General features: G+C 33.9%; 1 protein-coding gene across 1 annotated transcript; it reads right to left on the bottom strand.

Annotated features, from left to right (window-relative positions):
* Nucleotides 1-13,166: 13,166 nt before the first annotated feature.
* LOC106102958 (homeobox protein bagpipe-like) lies at nucleotides 13,167-16,723 on the bottom strand. The gene is made up of 2 exons (XM_013282579.1): nucleotides 16,413-16,723; nucleotides 13,167-14,154 (listed from the first exon to the last, which is right to left on the bottom strand). Exons 1-2 carry the CDS (start codon nucleotides 16,684-16,686, stop codon nucleotides 13,238-13,240), a joined length of 1,191 nt encoding a protein of 396 aa, XP_013138033.1. The 5' UTR covers nucleotides 16,687-16,723; the 3' UTR covers nucleotides 13,167-13,237.
* Between the last annotated feature and the right edge of the window lie 9,951 nt (nucleotides 16,724-26,674).

Consider the following 26,674-nt stretch of genomic DNA (forward strand, 5'->3'; position numbering starts at 1 on the left):
CTTTAACTAAAGGCTCGTGGAACAGAATCACGATTGGACAAACTTTTCTCGATAGATTTATTTTTTGAAAATGTGCCTAATTCTGTCAAAATCACCATATATATGCAATACAACAACGAAAGTAACAACTCGAAGTGGTTTATTTGATACACGAGTACTTTATCGTTAACCCGAAGCTTTTTGCCATACATTGATTAGTTAATTTTTAATCGAATTTAATTAAAATGAGTTAATATTAAAAGTGTAAATTCAAAAATGTTTGTTATGTATTTAAACGGTTGGATACCATTCATAGTTTAGAGAGGGGGAAGCTGCCTCGCTTAATCTCCTTTGTAACGTGCAAGATGTGCATTTTAAAAGAATTTCCATATTTTCAATAACCGAGTTAAGAATTTTTTTTGATTAAATTGTGCTTGAGTGATAAGAGATTTTTTTTTTAATGAGATTTAAATCAGCGTTTGACCACGATTTCACCTGTAGCTAAGTGGTCGAAGGATGATACGCGCTTATTTATTAGGTATCCATTCACCCTTGTTATGTGAGCCTACTTTAAATACCCTATAGAAGAATGTGTGGAGCAATTGTTAATTACAATAACGGTTTATTCCATGTGTAGTGTAATTTCTTATGCTACTTACTGCTGCATAAAAAAATGAATTGATTCCATGTCATTGAAAGACGAAAGCTATTGAATCGATGAATCGATTTGTTATTCGAATAAAAGGTATACACGATTGCGGTGCGTTCAAGGCGGGCCATCGCCGATGAAGTGGGGGATTCGATTTTATAGCTACTTATCTATTTGCATCGCTTACGCAAGTACGGACGTGTGGCTCTGAAGTGGCTATTGGTCTAGACTCAAATAGTTCCAGCGATTAGGGTATACTATGTATTCGAGGTTGATTTGTACTATTTTAGTACGTAACTTAGTTATTGATAACTATTTTACACCACCCAAGATCTATATTTTATAGTTTAACGATTAATCCCTAAGGGCCTGTCTCACAATTCTTGGAAATTGTCAGATAACAATCCAACGTATAATATGTGATGGTAATATCAGATTTTGGTGCTCTCTCTAGCAGTGACGTCACTTTAAGCTATCTGATCCTCTATCAGCCAGTGGTAGGACAGGCCCTTAATGTCAAAAAATTGGACGCCATAGAAATTTTGCTCAAGGCGTTAGTAGCGCTAAAAGCGATTTTTACTGACATCTATTTTGCATTATTACTGGGTAAACAATGAAGATAAAAAAAAATATAGAGACGAATTGATTATCTCGTTCTTTTGGGAAGTCGGTAAATAAAATAGAACTAGATGTTTTAATTCAGGTAACTACGTTTTAAGTTAGTTAAATACGTTTAAATACATTTTATTCTAGATTCGTTTATTGGAAATTGTCCAAAGTACACTTGTATGTTTCTGTCTAGAAATGGTCCAATTCTAACAGAAGTACCGGGCAATATGTATAACATTTAATGCATGCTGAGATAAATTGGATAAAGTGCCAATTTATCTTCCCTAATGCCTCGCTCAGTACACGCTATACAAATCAATGGCCACTGTTTATTGTAACACATGTCAATTACCGTTAAAAAATTAATAAAGATAAGAGCATTTCGATAAGTGACTTGTGGGGGTCATCAGGCCTTCTTAAGACGCATTAATACTTACAAATGAGAATGAAGAGTTATGAAATTATAGACTGATGAAAATGTTTTATTTTTTTACTTGGTACATTTTTACATAAAAGTTTAGACCAATGTAATTGCATGTTTTAAATTTTACTGTTAATATTAATAATAATTTTACTTTTAGCAAATAACATTATTCAGATATTACTGTCTGTGTTTTACCGATATTAGTTTTTATCTATGATATTGTTAGGAATTAAATAAAATTTATAAACATGTTTTCTGAGGTTTCGTTTTTCGTAAAATCGCGTTTATTTTAATATGTTTCCTTAGTAAGATCGGTTTTCTTGTGTTCTGACATTGTAACATGTTATTTCAGTTTAAGCGTTGAACACTTGATTCGATGCCAATGTTTTATTGCAATACTAGCTTTAGACCGCGATTTCATCCGCTCGGAATTAAGAAAAAAACAAAAGTGAGTAGCCTATGAGTTCTTCCAGACTATCCTCTACGTATATATCAGCCGTTTAGGCTACAAACTCAAAAAAACATCCGTACATCCATTTAAACTTTCGCATTTATGATATTAGTAAGAAGTAAGATTTATGTAAACGATGTTTGTCTATCTGTATGTAGCATGCAAATCGTATCTTAACTTTATACTGCATTCTTTCTCGGCTAAAATACGTGACAAATGATTCGTCTCGTCTAATAGAGTTAAAGTCTATGACATGTCAAAAATCATCGTGGGAGCCTGACCATCTCAATACGGCCTTGTGTGACGAACCCTTGACTAATTTTTTAGTAACATTGTAAAATAACCCAAACTACTATGAAATAAAGTTTAAAATCTTTTATTATTTAATTGTAGATTGTTAAAAGGACCACCTTTGACCAAACCATCTCACAACTGTTGTGCGATTGTCGATTATCGATTGTTTCGCAGCTCATTCGATTGTTGCACAACTAAAAATCGAATAGTACGCTCTTCCATATAAGCTTATATGAATCAAAGCGCGATTAAACAATTGTGCGATAGTTTAGATGTGCTCGCGCATTCCCGGAGCTATTCCGCTATACAAAATACTAGCTGTTCCCCTGCGGCTTCATCCGCGTGACATTATAAAAAATATTTTATTGTTTACATATGTTAAATTGTCAAAATTACCGTTACCATAATAACCTTGCTCTAATATTGGCAGCTTGTAATTTATGGTCCTTTTTCCACATGAAGGATTTTTTCGAATTTATTTACCCCCTAAGTTAATAGTTTGAAAATGTATGGCCTAAAGCGTGTCGTAAGCGTAGGGATTTTTATTAAAGAAAGAGCTATTCAAAAACATGCTGTGATTACTGACATCCTACGCCACGAAGTAGTGTGTGTTTACGCTTTATTATATTAGTATAGAGAAACGACACTAAGTAAATAGGCACAAATTTCACGGCTAGTATATCCCGCGCCCCTCTTAAAAGCCAAAACGGAGTCAAGTGATTGTTTAACGTTTATTCGCAGGCAAATCTGTGTGCTTAGCGTAATCCATCAAGAGAATTGATTTAGACTAGGAGCTATATATAGAATTCTTTTGCTGCTTTTAAATAGATTTATTTTTGCTCGAAATTACGGGTAAAGACTACAGATGTGCATTATTTATGAAGAAAACTATACATAAATAAATCAAAAACACTTAAGTTTGTTATCACTTTAATTAAAACTAGATAATTTAAAGATTTATCAAGACGCAATAAACAGATAAAACAACGTTGTTTGTCTTACTTGAAAGACGAAAGAAATCTTGCTTTCTAATATTCTACTTATATCTTTTTCTCATAGATTATAATTAAAAAAAACTACTTTATCTAACACTCAACAGTGGCTTTGTGTATTTTTTTTCTAATTTCTTTTACATTTACTTAGTTACCATATATTTTATAAGGTTAGTTTAATATGGCAGTCTCTTGTACTATATGAATAGACAAGCGGGATGTCTGTCCCCTCCGCAGTGGAATACAACACTTTAATGCACTGCAACGAAGTTTGGCCGGTGCTCTAAATCTTTGTACAAAATATCATCACAGAAATGTTCACTTTTGGATTGAGAGCGGGCGAACAACTATACTAAATAATCGCACAACTATCGTGCGATAGTCGATTGTTTCGCAGCCAATTCAATTGTTTAGTAAACTAAAAATCGAGTAGTGTGCCTGAACAGTGGTAGAACCCGCTTTAACATCACCACGACCACACAGAAAACGGGAGTGAAGTGGAAGCAATTCCGCGTTTCGTTTGATGAGTGTGGTGCCAGAGGTCAAATCTTAGTCCCTTCCCTTTCCACCCTTTTCTTAAGAGGAAAGGATAGGAAGAAAAAGTGGATTTGACGGTGGAGAAGACGCATAGGATGGGTAAATGTCTTTTTTATATTCGTCTCCTCCTCCGTCAATTAATTAAGGGTAGGTAACGCATCTGCAATTGCGGATGTTTTTGGGCAACGGTCGCATTCCATTTCTATGGATTCAGTTGGCCGCTTGCTCGTTTGCCACCTTATGTTAAAAAAAAAATTATAAGCTCTTAATATCAACGTACAGAGAAGGTGTTTTTAAGTTTCGTATACTTTACTTTTATGTGAGAATATTCTTATGTATTTCTGCCTATAACATCATTTAAAATGTACTTTATGTTATTTTGATTACTTAACTGTGAAATATGCGCAATATTTCGATATAACGTTTTCGTTTAGAAAAGTATGACAAGACCAAATTTTATATTGGACTTGTCTGGGCATAAGAAAATTTTACGCAAACATATTTTTGAAAAAGGCATAACTATCGAATAACATAAAGCATTTTTACCGAAATGAATAAAAAAAACACGTTTTAATGAACCCTTTTATGTGTTGGTTGTGTAATATGGAAAGCCCTTTTGCCTCGCAGTTCATCTCTGGGCCGGTTGTTTGTGTAAACTCAATTTTAATATCGTGTTACAACGCTTTGGTAAAAAAAATCCGCGCTCCGCCGCAAAATGCATGCGCTTCTCAAACAGGCAATAAAGTCGAGAACGGATTAAATACTTTGAGATACTGTTTTTATCGACTTAATAAAATACACTAGCTTTCACCCGCGACACCGTTCGCTTGTAATTAAAGTAAGTAGCCTATGTGTTCTTCACATACACTACATCTATGACAAATGCGAGTACATCCATCCATTTATAAGATCAGTAAAATTAAAGTCAGAACTTTTGTACAAATCATGGTAATGTCAGTTTGTCACAATCGTAACATAACTTAGGGTTTATGTCACTGCTAGTGACCTTTGTTTTTGTATATATCAAATATATAATCATACTAATATTGTAAATGCAAAGTTTAGATGGATGGATGTTTGTTAGAGTTCGTAGCCTAAACGGGTGAATGGATCTGTATGAAATTTGAACAGACGTAGAACGTAGTCTGGAAGAACGCATAAGGTACTTCAATTTTTTTTTAATCCACGCAGACAGAGTCGCGGACAAAAGCTAGTTTAATATAATCTAAGGAATAACGACCAATATCAAATAGCTCACACTGAATACATTGTTTTAATTTTATTTTTCATACAAATTTCGTTATAAAGTATAATTTTGGGTACCAGGATCGCATAAAGTTTGAGGAGCGTTCTTGAGACATTAGCGCGGTGCGTCGCAAGCGGCTATCAAGTAATAGTTGTGCGCCGGATGCTCCTTGTAAATATCGCGCGCATATAGCTTGCACACAAAAACTATGGAGTCGTCTTCATTTTTTTTAACAATTTTAGTTTGTATAGTAAACAAAAGTGGTTATATCTAGGATTAAAAAATACTAATACGGAATAACGCAATGCAAAATAGAGAAAATATTAAATATTTTTTCCCTCATTACACCATATACATAAGGAGCTTATTAAAAAAAGTGTATACAGGAATTCACGCGTATTAACTCAACATATGCAATATTTTTTGTTTTAAAATATTAATCGTAATAATGTATTTAACATTCTTTATGGCTTTGTAGACGAAGTAAATACGTATTTAAATTTAATTAAAATTGATGTTAGTTGACGACTCTACACCCTCGCACTTCCGTTTAACAAGCGCCAATAAATTAATTAGAGCTTCGTTAAAGACGTCAATCGCTTGTATTGAATATCGCTTCCTCGCACAACATCCTAACAGATGACTCTTCCTCTATTACGCCATTCTCGCCCCTATTTCACATCGGGGCGGACTTTAAATTAGAAAAATTCGGCACACAGTTTACGTATTACACTAAAAAATTAATGTAAACAAAGTGTTATTTTCGATGTTTTTAAAATATAAATGAGCCTCATTGAGGACGGCTCGTTCAATGAATTTGAAAAAAAAAAGCGTAAAAATAGTGTTAATGGTCTTACAGGAACCATTTTATGAGAGATTAAATGAAAGGAAGTGCCTTCACGACCTTTTTATCTGGGTGTTTTACGACGAAAGAGGTTTTATATCCATAATTACGTATTTTTTACGCGCGTAAAGGGGAACGGATAATTAGTTGCAAGGCAAAGTATACGTGTGCTCTCGGTTTTGTTTTACTAGATGAGTACTAAATCGATGGTTTTATATCTTCAGAACAATAGCCATCTGGATTTAAAGAGCTGACCTATTTTAAATTCACAATTTACTGTACTTCGATTATTGTTAGTGCGTGCCCACACCTCTGCTTAGCTACCGCACAATTGTTATGGAGATTTTGCAGCGAAATAATCGACAATCGCACTGCAGTTGTGCGATTGTTTAGTCAAAGTGCGCGCCCGCACTAACATAACTTAGAATTTTTTTATTTACAATAATTTAGATGTTCTAAAAAATCGGTAATCTACATTTTTTTCTACTCAATTAATTGAGGACAGTATTTGATGGTTTTGTTTTATTTTTTACTAGCTTTCGCCCGCGACTCCGTCCGCGTGAAATTAAAAAAAAAACAAAAGTGAGTAGCCTATGTGTTCTTCCAGATTATTCTATACGTATATACTTATATTTATCGAAATCCATTCAGCCGTTTAGGCTACAAACTCTAACAAACATCCATCTAAGCTTTCGTATAAATAATATTAGTAAGATTGTTCAAAGTTCAAAATCAGATGCATAATTCAAGTTAATTTTCACCAAATCTAATACTGGAATAATAGTTTAGCTGTCGCATTGTATTAAAAAAATATACCATAGACAACTTTCTCATGGATTAGAAAAAATAATCGCAAGTCCATTGACGAAGGGCCACCAACGTACTAGACAACGCAAGTGCTGTCGCCTGTGAAGTGACCGCCGCGGGGTGGGCGACGCCTCTCGTCTAGACAACACCCATACTATGCAAACTCGAATATTTGAAGTGAGTTTTCTGCGAGTTATCGAAGACTCCTATCAAAAGCCTCGTATACCATAAATTAAAGGTGATTAGATTTTACAGTCAACAGTTTTTCTCATAGACTTAAAAGTTAAGATTATTTTATTAAATGTGAGCGATATGACTCTTAAATCCTATTTTTCTTGCGTTAATCATATTTAGATTAATCGTAGAATGAATTTGGCAGTCATTCTAATGTTAAAATACCTTTATAAGGCTTTAATAAATAAACGATAGTTAAAATTCATTTTTAAAGAAATTTTTTTGTTGATAATCAGATGAAACTTCTTAAATTGTTGATAAAAAAAAAATTGCTTCGACTTTGCATTTTGTTAATGGTAGGGGATAACAGTTGCACAAAATCTGGTGCGATTTTTTTGACGTCTCGACTGATTTAAAATTGTTTTCCCTATTAGTTAAGTGGCGTGGCAAATTGTACTAATTTGCTTTTTCTACCATACCTTTTTTTGTTCAAAGGGGTAAAGGTTTAAAAGGTTGCTCTAATGCCATTCTTTTAAAATATTTCCGGAGTATCCTTATAACAACATTGCCTTCTCGGTTTGTTTTTAAGTTAAATAATTAATTTATTAATTATTAGTAGTAATGAGAGGAGAAAATAAAAATATACATCGACACGAAAAGAATAAGTATTACACAGAAGTAGGTCTAAAATAATGAGGAAAGCTAGAGTATTTTTTTTTAGATTGTATTACTTAACTTTGACCAGCGGCTCCATCCGCATGGTATTAGAAAAAAGGAAACCAAGAAAACTGTGTGTTCTTCTAGATTACGCTCTACATCTATTCCAAATTTCATCGAAGTCCGTTCTGTCATTTAAGCGGCAACTGTAACAAATATCTATCTAAACGTTCGCATTAATAATTAAGATTTTATGCAATAAGGTGACTACAAGTTGTTATAGAACGTTAGTATATCCGATGAGAACCGGCCGCAGTTTCGATCCGTAGCAAATGTGGCGACGTAAACAAAGCTCTGGGAATGTCGGCCATTACTGACGCCATCAAACGAACATTGTCGTTACGCAACATTGATTGTCTACATGTGGAGCAAGTGTTGTCACTTATGTAATATTAAATTACTAGCTTTTAGCTCGCGACTCATTCAGCGTTAACTCAAAAAAAAAATCGCCTATGTTACTCACTGACAACATAGCGTGAAGGAATTTTTGAAATTCGCCCAGTAGTTTTTGAGTTATTTCATTACAAACAAACAAAAAAAGTTTACCTCTTTATAATATTAGTATAGACTTACTATTGCTCGCGACTTCGCCCGCGTCATATGACATAAAAAAGCAAGCCTATGTTACTCTCTGATAACGTAGCTTTCTATTAGTAAAATAACTTTTGAAATCGGCCCAGTAGTTTTTGAGTTATTTCAATATATATAAAAATACAAATCTTTCCTCTTTATATTATTAGTATGGACTAGCAAGCAGTCCCAGTTTTAATCAGGTTTTACGGAAATAAAAGCTTCGAGTTTGGAGTTGTGCGATAGAACTTTACTATTCGATCTATTTTTGTAATGGTTTTTAAATGCATATATATATTATTAGCTTTCGCCCGCGACTCCATCTGCGTATAATTAAAAAAACAAAAGAGTTGTTAGAGTTTGTAGCCTAAACAGCTGAATGGATTTCGATGGAATTTTGCAAAGACGTAGAGGATAGTCTGGAAGAACACTTAGGCTACTCAGTTTTGTATTTTTAATTCCACGCGGACGGAGTCGAAGGCAAAAGCTAGTTTATAATGTAGATATTAAGATTTGTAAATTATGAAATTCCACCGTCGCTACACCCTTTGTATTGTCGTTTTAGTGTTATTAAGGGTAAAATAAATAATTTTGTACGAGTAATCAGAACCAGTAACAATGAGAACTTTTTTAAAACACCGGAGTAAAATTATCTCACAATGTAAAACACATGGAGAAAAAAAATATGTATTTTGTTTAGCTACCAAATAATATATAATTACACTAGCTTTCGCCCGCGAATCCGTTCGCGTGGAAATTAAAGAATCAAAATTGTGTAGCCTATGTGTTCTTCCACACTATTCTCACCGTCTATGCCAAATTTCATCGAGATCTGTTCAGTGGTTTAGGCTACAAACTCTAACAAACATCCATTCATCTAAACTTTCGCATTTATAATATTAGTTAGACTACATACACTACATACCGATGTATCACGTGCCGCACTAAAGAGGTACAGAGTACAAAAAAGTTTATAAAAGAAAAACAATTAAATGGTTAATTCAGTCGGGAGCTGACCGATGTTTATATGAGCAGCCAGTAATTAGTGATGTGCTGTAGGCGTATTTGTTTACCTGATGACATTTCCGGCGCACGTGCTCCGAAACACGAGCCCAGCGAGCGTCACCACTAAACGCTGCTAGGGATGTTACTGTGATGTATTATCGATATCGATAGAATAAGTTTGTGGATACGGGACAAACTAGTGCTTATTCTCTATCCCATCCGTCGTTAAATGATGTAGTTAGCAGCACGCTAGTTAAGAAAGGTCTAAGTTAATATTTACTTATCGTGTTATTTTTTTTACTTGGCAGTGATTACAGGCTGGAAATTGCATCACAATGGGTAAGTCTTTTTATTTTTTTACATGATTTTCAACATGATCAGTATTTTTATGTCTAAAAGTAGATTGAAATACTCTTTGTCTCTTTTTCCCTCTTGATTTTTGGTAAACCGTAATTATGGTTATATGTGGAGAATTAAATTATTATATTAAAACAAAGTAACTTATATGTAACTTTAGTTAAAATGAAACACGAATTTCGATAATCGATACAATTTTATCGATAACGGGTACATTTCTTTGCATCCCAATGAGAGGATGGGCGGTAATGCAATGTTTAGAGCACTAACGCATCGACAATCGGTAATTGTCGACTCATCACTTTGGCCCTTTTAAAGCGAACCAATAGAATTAAAATAAACGTTTCCTTCGAACTTTGATTGCAGGTATATTGACGGCTTCTTAGGATATTGAGTATATTTAGATCTTTAAAGAAGGGTTTCTTATCTTCCGATTTATCGATTGTATTGAAAATTTTAGCAAAAATTATTGCTTGGTTTTATTATGCGAACCTTATCTAAGTAAGAGTTTTAGTTACAATTAACAATGCGAGTAAAATTATATACAAAGTATACGAAGAAACGTCACAATTTCGTTAGTGCAAATTTGGACCACCCGTTACGCTATTTTAACACCTCGAAATTAAAAAAAAACGTCTATAATATATCTATCCATGTCAGCTACCCTGCAGTGAAATTTCAGCTTTAAAAAGCTACTTTGTAGCTGAGTAACAAGGCTATATTTTCACGTGGACAAGTCAGGGGGTAAAGCTTAAATGTAAATAAGACGGGAGTTTCTGTCCATTGCATTGAGATTCCAATTGCAGAGATCCCGTCCCTTCCTTTGCAGATCTTAGGATTTCCTTGTCAGGTATGTAGAAATAAAGATTTAGTTTTATAAAATCGATACGTCACTGGTGTTTAATTCATCTCCCCTCGTACATTAAAATATCTTTTCATTCCTCAAGTCGCTCTCTAGGATTGTCACCGTAATGCTATTTGTGAGTAGTTGTGTTAGTCTTTCTTCTAGAAGGTATCTTTTGAAGATATCTCGTCAGAAAAAGGCTCCAAATTACGTAGTTTACATTAATTTTATTATATTCAGCCGTAAATATCAGGATGTTTTTAGAGGAACGTTTACGATATCATTGGAATAGCGATATACAAGGAAATGTAAAACGGATCACATAAATCAATATTTATTGTTGGACGAAAACTTTAAGACCATGATTTAGTTTATATTTGTATTTAATAGTATTTATTTATCTTATAAACAGTAACATAATCGTATGCACTTCTATTATTATTAAGTTACAACTTAATTATAGATCTTTCTTGTCATATTTATGGTCCTTCGAGCCGACTTAGAGCGCGCACAATTTTTTCTAAACTGTCCCACAACTGTTTAGCCGCGTTTTGATTTCTATGAGCTTTATGTGCGCGCACTATTTTTTTTTTATATAATAAAAGGTGGCAAACGAGCAAGCGGCCACCTGAATCCACCAATGTAAAGCGACCGCTGCCCATAAACATCCGCAATTGCAGATGCGTTGCCTACCCTTCATTGACGGAGGAGACGCACAGAGGACATTTCCCTATGCGTCTTCTCCACCGTCAAATCCACTTTTCCTTCCCATCCCTTTCTCTTAAGAAAGGTCGGAAAGGTAAAGGGACTAAAATTAGTCCTTGGTTGAATTAGCGGCGAAACAATCGACAATCGCACAACAGTTGTGCGATAGTTTAGTCAAAAGACGCCAGTTCTTAATTTTATTTTGCACTGTCACATCAAATAATACTTCATATTCAAAGCGTAATTCTTAAAATGTAAAACAGCTCTTTTCAAAGCTATCGGGACGTGCCGAAAGTGTAACAGCATTGAGTCTTAGAAAATTCTTCGCCCGGAAGTCGAAGCTTGGAATTTTCATAATGTTGCACCGCTCCTTCGTTCACTATTCATATGGTAATTTTATTTGAGATTACTTCGTATAGTATGGAAAAGGATCCCAGAATCTATTCTATTGTCCCCTGTAGCAACTTAGTTTCAAAACTATCTTTTTTAAAACTCTACTATGGTAACATTAATACTTAAGTAGTTATATTGTTTATATGTTTATATTATACAGCAGTAATAAACAAAATCTATCTCGTTACCATTAAATCTTCAAACGTAGATATGAGGAAATAAAAAAGCCAATTCTATACTTTGTAGACTGCTCTCCGCTCCTCGTGTTAGCATTTTAGGTGATTTCGAGAACATTCTTCGAGTCTAGCATCGTCTTGGATTGCTTTTATATCGATTAGTACATTACCTACAAAGAGGAAAAACCGTTAATATTTGCACTGCATTTATGTATAACGTCTGTGTGGTAGAAAATATAGCGGAAACCGCACAATTCAGGATTGCTTGCAATCAAGATGGTGTGTAACAGGGGTGGCAAACCTTTATCAACAAAGTGCCATTTTTAAAGAATTCTTTAATGTCTTAGACGTGCTATCAAGTAATTTTGACTTGTTACGTCAATTCCATGTTGCATGGTAATGACATCGCGTTCGCATTTTATATAATACCTACTTCATACTTTTTCGTAGTGTTTTTATGAACTAACCTAGAATATATTATGGTCAAAAAACTATAAAATTTGCGGGAGTACAGTTATGTAATACTTTACCTAGACTTATCAGAGATGAAAATAAAATGTCGATATTTCAAATTAAATTTAAAAAAAAGTTGTAGAGGCAATAAAAACTTAATGAATATGATAACATACTAGACTGCTGATGTAAAATGTAAACACCAAAAAAAAAAATTCTCGTCGAATGAATTGTATATTCTTGAGAGGATATAAATATCTTAAACCACATCATCGACGTGCCCAAAATATTATCTCATGTGCCATTTATAGCACGCGTGCCAGTTGTTTGTCACCCCTGGTGATTAGTATGTGATAGGTCTGTAGACTTGTTCGATAAAACTAAAGAACGGAACTGTACTAAATAGAGTTGAATGATTTGTTTTCTACTAGTATAGGTATATTATTCAAACACATCACCGTAACTCATCAACATGTTGCTAGGAATCTTACTAATTACTATTTCTTACTTTTATAAATGCGAAAGTTTCAATAGATGGATACTCTGAAAAAAAAATAGGCTAACGTTTTAATTTCACGCGGACAGAGTCCCGGGCGAAATCTAGTGTTTCAATAAAACAATCTAACATTTTCGTATATTGCACTTTTATTTAAAATTTTGAATTAACTAATCACAAACATATTTACAAACGTGATCAACTAAATTACGATATAATCTAAAAATTGTTAAAACATTATTATTTACAACAAAATAAACAACTAACATTAACAATTACACTATCTAATTTCAACTTGTCTTTGGTATTAGATTTTTGGTTTACAATTTTAATCTTTGGTTTAAAAATAAACAATCTCTATTTTGCTACTTTAAACATTCCATAACTTTTGTTATCTACATTTAACAATTATTCAAAAAGAATTCATTTTAAATTAACGCACTATTTTAGAAAACAGACTTGAATATAAATTACTACGAAATTCAAATTTGAAAAAGGAACATATTCTTTTTAAATTAATTCTCTATTTCAATATTACTGGCCATGCTTTCATTGCTGTTTTCGTCATCGATATGCATTTTGCCTTTATCGATTTTCTCTTTAGTCTTCGTTGCGTTTTCTCTAAAATCCTTTACATCAATACTCGATTCTCCTTGATTTCTATCCAAATCGCAAGGCACTGGCATACCGAAGGAAGAATGACTAGGATAGTACATATACGATAAGGGTATATTGGGATAATTGACACCTAAATGGGGTCCATACAAAGATTGCAAAACCGCTTGGTTATACGATTCTTGTAAAAGTGCTTTATATTCCGGATTCTTAGCAAAATCGACACCATAAACACCCGCAAAATGTTTCAATAAAGGCGAACCTTCTAGAAGATTCGGTGGTGTGAAAGGATTCAGTGTTTTACCAATTATAGGTGTTTGGTATTGTTTTAAATCAGGTATTGTTGGTTGTCCGTTGTTATTGACTAATACTTTAACTGCTACTTTTCTAGCATGGTTAGCTGCTGCAGCAGCGGCAGCTAGCATTCCGCTCTCTTGCATCTGAATTTGTTTTCTTTTAGTTTTATACCGTCGGTTTTGAAACCATATTTTCACTTGGGTTTCGGTGAGTTTTAGACTGACAGCTAAGTCGGCGCGTTCGGGACCTGATAGATATCTTTGTTGGCTGAACCGTCTCTCGAGTTCGTATACTTGAGCGTGTGAGAATGCCGCTCTCGATCGCTTCTTTCGTCCACCGTTTTGAGTGTATTCGTTGATGTTATAATTTGATGAGTGTAGAGTGTCGGGTGGGGGAGGTGTGGTGCACTTTCGTGGCTCGTAATGTAAGTTGAAAGGCTTGTAGCCGATGTCTGAGTTTGGTGAGGAATTGCTGCGACGTATCGGAGAGCCGGTGTTTGATGATCGTGAATCGTAGTCATCTGAAACAATAGAAAAATTGACTTGAAATATAACATATCTTACTAATATACGAGTATAATATCTTACTAATGCTGAACGGACATTGTTGAAATTTGGCATAGCTGTTACTGTTACTTTTGTTTATTAATTCCTCGCGCACGGAGACGTGGGAAAAAGCAAGTCTAATACAAATTATTAAAGTTATCGATGTCTGTTGCCACAGAATCTGAAGTAAATGTTTTAGGCAGCTTAAATAACAAAGTTTCTTAATTAAAAATGTACGATTAAAGCGTGCACACCTTTTTACTAAACTATCCCAAAACTATTGTGTAGTCGATTCTTTCATAGGAAATTCAACAGTTTAGTTGCATAACTAAAATTTGAGTAGTGTCACCTTCATATATTTACCCATAGGAATCAAAGCGAGACTAAACAGTTTTGCAATAGTTTATAGATATATAATTCCTCTTGTAATTTGCAAATTTTCATGATTCAAAGGTAATTGAAATTTAATATCAGGCAAATAAATTCAGAATGCTCTAGAAGCTAAATTATAACAAAAGAGATACGAAGGTCGTCAAATAAAGTTAATATTTAATGACAAATGTATTCAATGTAGTCAGCCAGTCACACGCAATTCCCTTATAAAGGAGCATACACAATGGATCCATTACATAAATTGTCGCCAGTCATTAGTCAGTCGAAACTTTTTGAATAGATATAATAATGTTTTCGCGTGTGCGCAATCTTTTGTTAGAGTTTTGTGGATTTCACGACACGTTGGTATTAGTGTAATGCTTAGTTAATCTAACTATACTAATATTATAAAGATTTTTTGATTTTTTTATGATATGGGTTTTGGATTTTTGTATGTATTCGATTCACGTAAAAACTACTGGGCTGATTTTAGAAATTATTTCACCATTAGATAGGTAATTTGTCGGTTAGTAACATAGGTTAGTTTTATTAATTTCACGCGGGCGAAGTCGCGAGCAACAGCTAACCTATAAGTTTATTTATTTATTTTACATTTACGTGACACAAAGCGGCTAGCAACTCTGAAAGGTAAAGGAGTAAGTGTTCATCATTTTGCATGACCAAATTTTTATGATATTTAACAAAAAGAGGCTTGGTAGATAAGATAAGACAGGACAAATTTTATTGACAAAACGTTAGGAGGAAACAAAAAATGTTTTACTTTTAAAAATAAAGAGACGATGCGACAAGGTCTTTGGAGTCTTCAATTTATACCGTTCAAATATCAAGTCGGCAATTAACTTCTACAAAGCACTATAGAAAATTAACGAAATTCGTCCGACACGTGTCTATCGCACATTAGTAATTACTAAATTGAATGTTCGTATAGTGCGTAAGTGACGTGTCATAATGAGGGGTAGTGACGCAAGTGGCCGCGAGATGTCGCGCGCCGGCACCGCCAGTGTGTACGCGCCATTACATTTACATTGTTCGCGATTTGAATTTAGAATGAACCCTTAATGTAATGACATTTGAAGGACATTCGAAATTTGAAATTTTTTGGAAATCATAGTAATTACGCGCGCTAGAAAAAATGGCGGGAATGCAATTTAATTGCAATTTAGTAGTCGAAACTTAGGTTAAGGTCGAAAACCTACGTATTCACTACTTTTTCTAAGGTTCAAGATATATATGACCTATAGAAAAGTAGAATAAAAAAAAATCAAAATCGATTTAGCTGTTTCGAAAATTTTGTGATTGTACTGACATTTTAGAAAATTACTTTTTTTGAAATGTTTGTATTACTAGTATTTTCAGCTCTACCAGTATCTATTACAGGCTCTAACAGAGCCTTTTATTAAGTAATTTATTTGTGTCAACGTTTTTACACATTTAAACGCTTTTTCCTACTATTATCACATTTAATACCTACACGATCTATCATCCATTATTTATGTTACCAACAGGAAAGAATTATAAGTTTGTATGTAACAAGTAAACTTGAAAACTGGACAGAGTTCAAAATTCTTTTAACATTAAAAATGTTATCGCTACGTAACATATGCTGGTTTTTAATTCCGAGGGTACGAAGTCGTGGCAAAAACTAGTATTATAAAAATGTTAAGATAGATAGAAAAGCAATGAATTGTCATAGTTTAAATATGAATCAAACAGGAATTAAAATATTTAGATTTTTCTGCCAATATCATTTCCATATTCCTATCTCTGTTGCAAACGCTAGTTTAGATTTGATGATATAAGTTATAAATGCTATGAAATAAGCATTGAAATTTCTACACACCTGACAGTTCTGTGACCGGAAAATTATTCTTCCTTGACATATCCAAGGCACCATCGTCCCCGTAGTCTCTGTACGCGCTGCAGTCATCATAGTACTTCATACTCTTTGCCACAACCTCCTTTCTAAAACCTTCATCTTTGTAACTGGCTGGTTTCCCGAGAAAACTCACTTTGAAATTGGAATTAGAAAAATTCTCATAGTCACATTTTGTTTCGTTCTCTTTTGTTAATATGTCGTTGATAGAAAACGGTGTTGTTAAATTGCCAGTATCCATTTTAACTGTCTCGTGTAACACATCAACAACGCGTTTAGATACGTCCCACCGCAAAGCGTTCACTGAACGAATAAACTGATAGATTGCCCGGATTGCCTTAAGCTTTAGTAAGAGACGGCAATAGACAATGTGCGGTAAGTTAGCTTGTGTGGGAGTGAGATAGAACGGTAAGGGGCGTTCGAATTTTAAAAAAGCTTGCGAAGTGCGCATAGTGGGGATCGCTGAAGTTTTTCTTGAAGATGTTTACGTGAATGCCGTTTGATCGCTTTGCGTCGTTAGATAATTGTCGCATCGACTAATATTGGCCCGTGAGATTTAATTAATTTACTTACTACAATTTTTATTATTTCTAGGATTACCACTCCTAGCGAAATTGTGCAAATGAATTGTGTGAACTTATAATCTAAACGTACAAACCTACATTAGATTTCTAATTATAATTTCCGATTCAGTGAATGCTTAATTTCAATAAAAAAGATCTACTCTGATTTTTCTTGTCGTTGTCATAATCTGAGAGGTTTAGACAAATTGTCTATCCTTCCTTATAAAGTTGATCTGTCTAATAATTTTCAAATATAATGAAATGTGTTGAGGTAATAAAATAGAAATGTTAATAGAAATAGTATTAAATATCCTTGAGTGCCAATTCGTGACAACCCCACTATTCATTCGTTGCACGTCGCATCGTACTTCGACCGCGTTAACGCACCGCTTTAGTGGTAAGCACTACAAGTGTCTAGCCGTCCTTTTCTCTCTGGTACACAACCTGGCAGCCACAGTTCAACATCTCTTTCGCCCATTAGTTCCACATTTAAATAGACCAATCAGGTGAGCGCGGGCTTGCGGTCGACCAATAAAATTATTTCTGAGTGGAAATGTCAACATAAATTAAAGTTTTTTATCTGTGTCGGATAAGATTTTTTTTTAATTCACACCTGAGTCTTGAGAAAAGTTGGTTGCCACTATTTATGTATTTGATGTATGAAGATTATTTAGTTACGGACATTTATATAAATAAATTATTTTTTAATTGAGATTAAATGGCTGTTTTTTTTTTGTTGGAATATATGATAATCTGTAGTTATTATTTATTGTCATAGAATCAAAAATTAAATGAACCTTTATAAATCGGAGTTCTAAATATGTAAAACTAGCTTTTGCTCGCGACTCCGTCCACATGAAATTATAAATAAAAGTACCTAAACAAATCACGTGTTTTTTTTTCAGACTACATCCAAGCCAAATTTCATGGAGAATATTCAGCTGTTAAGGCTACAATTTCAAACATCCATCAATCATTTTAAAAATTAGTAAGAATTAACATAAAATATTTGATAATTGTACTCCGTAAATGTCCTTTGATTACTATAATAAAATAATAAATATTAAGAGACTATGATTCCTGTTAATCTATACTTCTATACTATTATAATAAAGCGTAAACACACACTTCTTTGTTGCCTAAGATGTCAGCAATTACACCATATTTTTGAATAATGCTTTTTCTAATAAAAAGCCCTAAACTTACGTCACGCTTTACGCTATATATTTTCACGCCATTCAACTTAGGGGGTATATATTCTGTATAAAAATCCTAATGTTGAGACCATAAGTTGCCGCCAACATAAAGGAAGCAAGGTTATTAGGGTGACGGTATTATGACATTTTCCGATTGATTTGACATCGACAAATGTAAACAATAAAATATATTTTTTTTTATAATTTCATGCGTATGAAGCCGCACGGGAAAAGCTAGTAAATAATAAAGCGTTTATTTTGTATTCAATAATGGCATTATTCTAGTAAGTTGATCACTGAGGGCTGATACGTTTCGTATTTCATTTAGATGTTCAATGAAGAGGCGGTATCGTATGCCATCGAGTGGATTGCCACAGCCTTAAGAATGTATAGATGCGTTCATTAAAAGTTAAATTTGACGCAACTTGTATCGGCTAACTTCTCCGTGACACAAATAATACCAAGTAATTGTATGCTAGATATGCTAAAGTGTAGCATATCTTATAATATATTTAGGTAGTTGTGTTTTGTTGATTTTAAATTATAAAAGAAACTTTTTAATAAGTTACTTGTTAACTAAAACTTCCTGTTACATGTCGAGATCCAACACCTTTTTATCACAAGTGCGATCCTCTTATGCTTTTATTTCTTAACTAGCTTCGGGCTGCGACTCCGTCTGCTTGAGACATAAAACACAAAAGTAAGTAGCCTATGTGTTCTTCCAGACTATCCTCTACATCTATGCAAAATTTTATTGACATCCGTTCAGCCGTTTAGGCTACAAACTCTAACAAATCTAAACTTTCGCATTTATAACATTATGTTATATCCACCATATATTACGTTTTATCTTTATTTGCTGTCTATAACTTTTTTATGTCTGTAGCCATCATAAGTGGCTATCGGTGAAGTTAAGTGGCGTGTTTGCGGTCGACGCTCTGACCCCAAGCGGTAAATCTACGATTATAACGATATCTATAAATAAGATATACATCGAGTTATATTTAATCGATTAGTAATCATTTTAAAATTAGTTTGTTTTTTCAACGACGCCCTTACGTAGAAGGGAAACATTATAATGCTATGTACACATTGGAAAAAATAAGACATGTAAGACAACCAATCAAAGCTAGGCATGCGTGTTTTTTTATACAATAAGGTGGCAAAACGAGCAAGCGGCCGCCTAAATCCGAAATTGTAGATGCGTTGTCTACCCTAAGTCAACGGAGAAGACGCAAATAAAGAGGATATTTCTCCTTTCTATGATTAAATTCTGATTGATTGAAGCTATCAGATAAGACGACCGATAGAGATGTATGGAAGTGCTCTTCCACTCTCTCTCTCACTCTGTGCTGCTGCACATACTGTGCCGACCCTCCGTAAGGATTAAGGGCAAGTGGATGATGAAGATTAGTTAGCTCTTACCAATAGTTTTCGCGATATTATACAGAGATTATATATAGCGAGCGAACAGTATTTTATTTCTTTTTTTTTGTAAAAAGATGTAAAAAGCCAATGATTTCTACAATCTTATTTGAGACAGTGTAATGTAGTTCATTGACTCGTGCTGTCCCTTTACGTCCAATGCCCTGGGCGGTCGCCCAACTGCGCCCAGGGCGATTGCCCAACTGCGCTCAGGGCGATTACTCAACAGCGCCTTAACCTAACGCTGGCACTAGTCTTTATTTATTTATTGTTGTATGTCATAACTTTGTACAGTTGTTATTTAATAAGAGAGCGGTTACCAGATATTACTAAAAAAGCCTATGAAGCCCTGCTTTAGTGTGCTAAAGTCAAAGGAGCTGCGTTGCTGTACAGAGGAGGGGATGTACAGAAAAGTGGTATTCCAACTTCCAACGTTCCTTCCCACCCATCTCATTGTATGAAAATTGTGTTGGAAACATTATATTTTGATGAGAAAAATTACTGTTGTTTTTATAATTGTTTACAAAGCGCATTTATTCTGAAATAAAAAAAACGAATAAAGAGAACGTATTGGATCACTAATCGATCATTAATCGATTTATTATTAACCGAATGATTTTCCGATCGCTTTACAATCAAAGCGGCGGCTGTTTACAAACGTAACAGAAGGAGCCACTTAACATGAAAGAGCTCATAACTAAAGTGCTATAGTGTAGACTTAAGAATATTTTAGACACGTCTTTTTTATTTGATGAGAAATGAGCAAACGGTCACCTGAATTTTCAAATTATGTAGTCATGTGTATTTGACGAATCCACACTCAATGTATATTTTTTACAGCATAAAATTGATTGTATTTCAATTTTCAAATAGTCAAAAATAAATCAAAGGTACCTAAATGCGAAAGTTTAGGTGGATGGATGTTTGTTTGAGTTTGAGGTCTAAACTGCTGCACGGATCTCGATAATTTGGCATAGATGTAGAGGATAGTCTGGAAGAACATATTGTCTACTTACTCTTGTGTTTTATTTAATTCTACGAAGACGAAACCGCGGGCGAAAGCTATTTAAAACTAACTAGCTTTCGCCCAAGACTCCGTTCGCGTGGAATTAAAAAAAAACTAAGTAGCCTATGTGTTCTTCCAGACCATACGCTACGTAATGCCAAATTACATCGAGACCCGTTCAGCCGTTTAGGCTACAAAGATAAATCCATCCATCTAAACTTACGCATTTATAACATTAGTAAGATGTTTGAACTATCTGTTTGTTGTTTCATGTCCTATGTTTTTTATTATTTTTCCTGTCTAAAATATGTTATGTCTACCTGAAGTAATATTGGTTTATAATTGTGTTAATGCGGTTTGGATTGAACGATTGAATTTAATTGTGTCTTGTACGACGAGCGACGTAACAAGGGCACGAGTTAAGGCCCTTGACCGCGTCAATGGGACTATTGCCAAATAAAATGGCCATCTTTTTGTTTTTTAAACTAAGGCAATTTATAAGTTCGATGTAAAAGTAACCATTTATTTTTATGTGTTTAAATCAGATAAGATTTGGGAGAAGATGAAATTTAAAAAAAAACAATATTTACAGTATGAGTGATGTCAATATCTCTTTCAAACCGTTCCAAAGTTAATTTTTAAATGGCTAATTTTGTATTAGTTAATGATGTTTAACATAGATGGCACTGTTTTCATTCTTAGTATTTAAATAACGCTACTGCACTGTAGATGGCGCTGATTTTAAAGACGAAGTCATTTTTTTTATTAGATTAAATAATAACTTTTGAACAGTTTTTATTAACTTTCAAATAATTCGGGTGTTTCTATTTTTTAGGGAAAACAATTATATAGTTCAGTAAAATAAAAAAAACATTGCTTAGACAACATAATGCTTTCGGACAATAGATGGCTCTGTCTTGAGAAATTATTTGGGAAACTGAACGACAGATGTCGTGAGTGAATTAGAAACAAGTAAATAATTTCTGTACGAGCTTTTAAATTGTAATTTATAAACTTATATGAAACATTTATATTTAGCAAAAACGTCACTTTTATTTAGTTTAACATGATTTTCAATTTGCCAAGTTTATGATATTACGGGACAAACGGGCACCATAGGTGTACATTTTGTTGGCATATTGTAACCTAGAGAACAAAACATGATTGTAAAGAGGTACAGTCGCAGAAATTTGCGGTGCACACTAATAGAATAGTTACCTTGTTTCTTGAAACGAGATCTTTGCGTCTTACAAATAACATATTAGGTATCGATAAGGGAAACGACGGGGTAATAATAAAAATCTATTAACCGAGAACGTTAGAAGACCACTCTTTTTTGCAAAAAGCAGCGTGCTATTGGTTGTTATTTCACGTAGTGTCAATGCGTATGAAATCCAACGACTGTTTCGAACACTGTCAAATTCTCTGACTGTACAAAAGAGAGACATGAACCTTGCTTAGAGTTGATATGACATAGCTTTCGTTGTAATCGTTTAAGGTATATTTTTATGAGATGACTCGTCTTATTCAAGGTGGGCTTGCACCCTCAGTTTGATACGAACCACATGTCGTCCGTCAGATCGGACGCGGGTTCGATCTCAGAGTAATTGATACGATAATCGCTTAATGTTAAATGCGTTTATTTGGAGCTCGGAGCAGTGATTGCGGTGAGAAATATCCATGTACTGTATTGATATTTGATATTAAGAAATATATTATTTATTACGTCTTGTTGTAATTTAAAACGGGGCCCGTCCGATCAAATTGTAAATAGTCATAACAATGGAACGAGTAAAATGTGTGATGGATATATCGGATTTGTTACTCTATGACAGTGACATTTTTAAGCTATCTTAGCCTCTATCAGCCAGTGGTGGGACAGGCCCTTAAAGAAAACATTCAAAACAAAAAAGAAACGTTTTGGAAAAAATCGTTACTAGCCAGTAGTTTTAAACTTTTGCCAGACAATGAAAATGTATTATGCCACTGTCCCTAATATTGTTATTTTATTTATTTTTTTATTTATTAATTGGTGATAACCACTCAGCATATGTGCTGATCTTCCGTGGCTTTTAAAATAGATGGCACACATGTTTTACACAAAACAAACTCATTCTCCATTACAAAATAAAATGTACATTGTCACAATAAAATTTTGACATATGCAATTGATAACCTGACACATTTAAACAACAAAATAATATTTTAGCGCGCATTGGCAGAAATCACGAATTAAATACACACAGGGTAATTTTCTTTTTTATTTTCTTTTTTCTCAATAAAACTGGCTTCTAATAAATCTTAAGAACTCTGAATAGCCACCTAAAATCGTATAGACAAGACGGTTCTGCTATAAAATTCTATCGCTATTAAATAGTTTAATGATCGCCGAATAAATTTGATAACTGTCGATAGTGGCGAAGGCGTGAAGTGGTCTGTGACGTCATCACACGTCACAGGACCCGGTGACCTTGAACATGTGACCTCATTAAACTTCGTGGCATAATTTTGAGGTCATCGATCTTTTAAGAGTTGGTTGCGAATATATAGCCTCGTCATATCAAATTACAAGTACATATACCAGTATATTTAGATTATATTAAAGTAACAAAGTGTATTTAGTAAAACAAAAGCTACTCGGATTTGCTAAAATTAATACTCTCTTTCTCTAACTAATTAAAACTCTATAATACTACCTTTGCTTGCGGTTCCTCCGCGCGGAAAAAAAATGTTAGATAGCATAGGTATGTGTTTTTCCGGACAGTTTTCTATTCTATGTTAATTTATAATTTACTAGCTGTTGCGACTTCGTCCCTTTGAAATTAAAAAAACAATAAAAAAATAATAGCCTATGTTACTCAATAACGTAGTTTTTTAATGGTGAAAGAATTTTGAATCGTCCCAGTAGTTTTTGAGTTATTTCAATACATACAAAAATACAAATCTTTCCTCTTTATAATATTAGGATAGAATAGTATTGATTAATGTTTGAGAAAATAAGTACGAGAAAAAAGATGAAACCAGTCTAGTCGGTTTTAGGACTTTTTACGCATGTCATATCGAGATAGATGTACAAGTTTAGACGGATGGTAGATGGATCTTTGTTAGAGTTTGTCGCTTAAACGGCTTAACGGATCTTAATGAAATTTGGTATAGATGTATAAGATAGTCTGGAAGAAAACATAGGCTACTTACTTAAGTGTTGTTTTAATTCCACGCGGACGGAATCGCGAGCTAAAACTAGTTAGGTATACAAATTTATTAAAACAGGTAACTCTTTAAGATATTTAAAATGTCAAATAGTGCATGAAATTCGGTATGTTTTTTTGCACATTTTCGGTTGTCACCACTCGGTGGCGCCACCGTGCCTCGGTCGCCGCATGGCTCGCATAACTCATTGCCAAATTTTACGCAATACATGTCACTTAGACCCTGACCCTTCAACTTTTTGTCACCTCACAGCATGACCCTTAGGCATTTTTTTTTATTTCCTTCATTCTTGCAATATAGAAAAGGTTCGTGGTTTGTTGGTTTTAGTTTCGATTTTTTTTAATACTAGCTGTTCCCGTGCGGCTTCATCCGCATGAAATTATAATTATTTAATTGTTTACATTTGTCAAATTCTCAATTGCAAATGTCAAAATTACCGTTACCATAATAACCTTGCTTCCTTAATGTTAGCAGCTTGTAGTTTATGGTCTCTTTCCCACACAAAGGTTTTTTCAATTTATTAACCCCCTAAGTTTGATAGCGTGAACATATATAGCCTAAAACGTGTCGTAAGTGCAAGGCTTTTTTATCAAAGAAAGAATTATTCATAAATATGCTGTGATTACAGACATCTTACGCCACAAAGTACTGTGTGATTACGCTTTTTTTAGTATAGATTTCTCTAATATTGATTCATATCTGTAAATTTTATTATTAACTAGGTTTTATCCAGGACTTTGTCCGTGTGTGTTCTTCCAGACCATACATCTGGGCCAAATTTGAAGATACGTGGCAACAAACATCCATCCATATTTATTTGTTATAGTTTTGACCGACTTGCCAAAAGAAGGAGGTACTCAATTCGTCGATATATTTTTTTTGTTTTTTTTTTATATGTGTTACGGCATAACTCCGCCGCCAGTGGACCGATTTTGGTAATTCTTTTTTATTACTTTATTTTTCTTTCTATTGCATGTTACTCGGACAAATATTTAGGTGTAGTAATTATACCTAACTACGTGGCAAAACAATCATGACATCCCTCTTAGATCTATTTTAAAAAATGAGATAACAATAGTTTTAGTACGTTTTCAGCAATTGAAACTGACATACTAAAAGTTACACATCAAATTAAAAACAATTAGGGCCTGTCCTACCGAGTTGTAAATGGTCTTATAACAATCCAACGTGTAAAATATGCAATGTAAATATCAGTTTTTGTTACCTTATCTGACAGTGACGTCATTTTTAAGCTATCTGAGTCTATCAGCCAGTGGTGGGACTGGACCTTAGTAATTGTTCTAACTTGCAAAAATGCATAACGTAAGTAAGGGAGTAGAAATGTGGTTATGTCGCAGAGTTCGTTAATTCTGCCCACCCCTTAAGTTCACGGTCGTGTTTTATCTAAACAAATTTGTGCGTTTTTTGCCATGGGGCGTAGTAGGCGGGATGTTGACGCGGCCAATGTTATTTATTAGCGTGCAGGCGCCGGTTTTTTTGCCAACCGCCGATAGATGGGGGCCCCAGATTTGTCAATGCGTCGATAAGGTTCCCAAATACATAGGTTTCGTATTTTATTTCGGTTTAAAAAACGGTTTCAACTATTTTTGTTAGTGTGAAAGTGGTCTAGTGCCATTAGCGTTATTACTTTTATAAAAAAGATATTTTATGATTAAAACTACCCTTTGTCCAAAACTTCATCCGCGTGGAATTAAAGTAAAAACAAAACAAAGTGGCCTATGTGATCTTTCAGACTATCATTTACATATATTTAAAGCGCCAATAGTCAATGGTTTGGGGTACGGACTACCGGTCTTGCGGTCGAGGGTTCGAATCTTCTTTCGACTATTGTCGTGAACCATATCCTAGCATAAGTCTAGAGCTTAGTTGGAATGGTTAAAGAAAATAATAGTAAATTAACAAAAATCTACTAATAATTTTAATAAAAAAAAAATCTGTGCCAAATTTAATCCAGATCCGTTTAGCCTTTTAGGCTACAAACTCTAACAAACATCTGTCCATCCAAACTTTCACATTAAAATATCAGTAAAATAAACACGTATAAAGTACAAACTGAAGTTCTTAAACATGTTAAATATATCGATTTTATTTGTTGTTACAAAATATATTCTGTTTTATCATATTTTTACGCTTACAAAAGACACACAAATAGGTTATAAAAATATGTACCAAATAGGGACTATTTGGTACATATTTTTACCAGACGTTCTTACAGTAAAGGAAAACATCGTGATGCCTGCACATATCGGCGAAGAAATACAAACATATGTGTGAAGTCAACCCGCAGTGCAGCGTGGTTGACTATAGTCACCTTATCCTAGGGTGGAGTAGTGGAGTGGTGGTGGAGTAGTAGTGGAGAAGTAGTGGAGACATTTAGTGAGCTGATGATGGTTAAAATAGATTTCATATTTTTCACTCCAAATAAATTCCCTAATTCTGATTCACACAACAAATCTGCCACATATCAAGACTGAAGTAGTTTTTTTTCATGTAAAAATGACTAAGAAACATCTATTTGTATGGATAATGAATTAATTTTATACGTTTGTGAGCCACATCATCGGCCCGCCGGCAATTAATTGAATAAAACAGAATGGGAACATTAAACTGTGCACATGTACTGAACACTGATAACGCACTGAGAAAGATTCCCTCCTACACTCTAGGACAAAATAATGGTACATGCATTTATTTTTAAAAATTCGAATTGAATTAAATCTCAACGTCTTCTAATATGAATTGAAATATACAGAATTATTTTGTTTTAATAAGTAGTTAGTATGTTTTTTAAAATGTTGAAGAAACTTT

This window comes from Papilio polytes, unplaced genomic scaffold, assembly GCF_000836215.1.
Source record: "Papilio polytes unplaced genomic scaffold, Ppol_1.0 DF823890.1, whole genome shotgun sequence".
In the NCBI taxonomy this organism is placed as follows: domain Eukaryota; kingdom Metazoa; phylum Arthropoda; class Insecta; order Lepidoptera; family Papilionidae; genus Papilio; species Papilio polytes.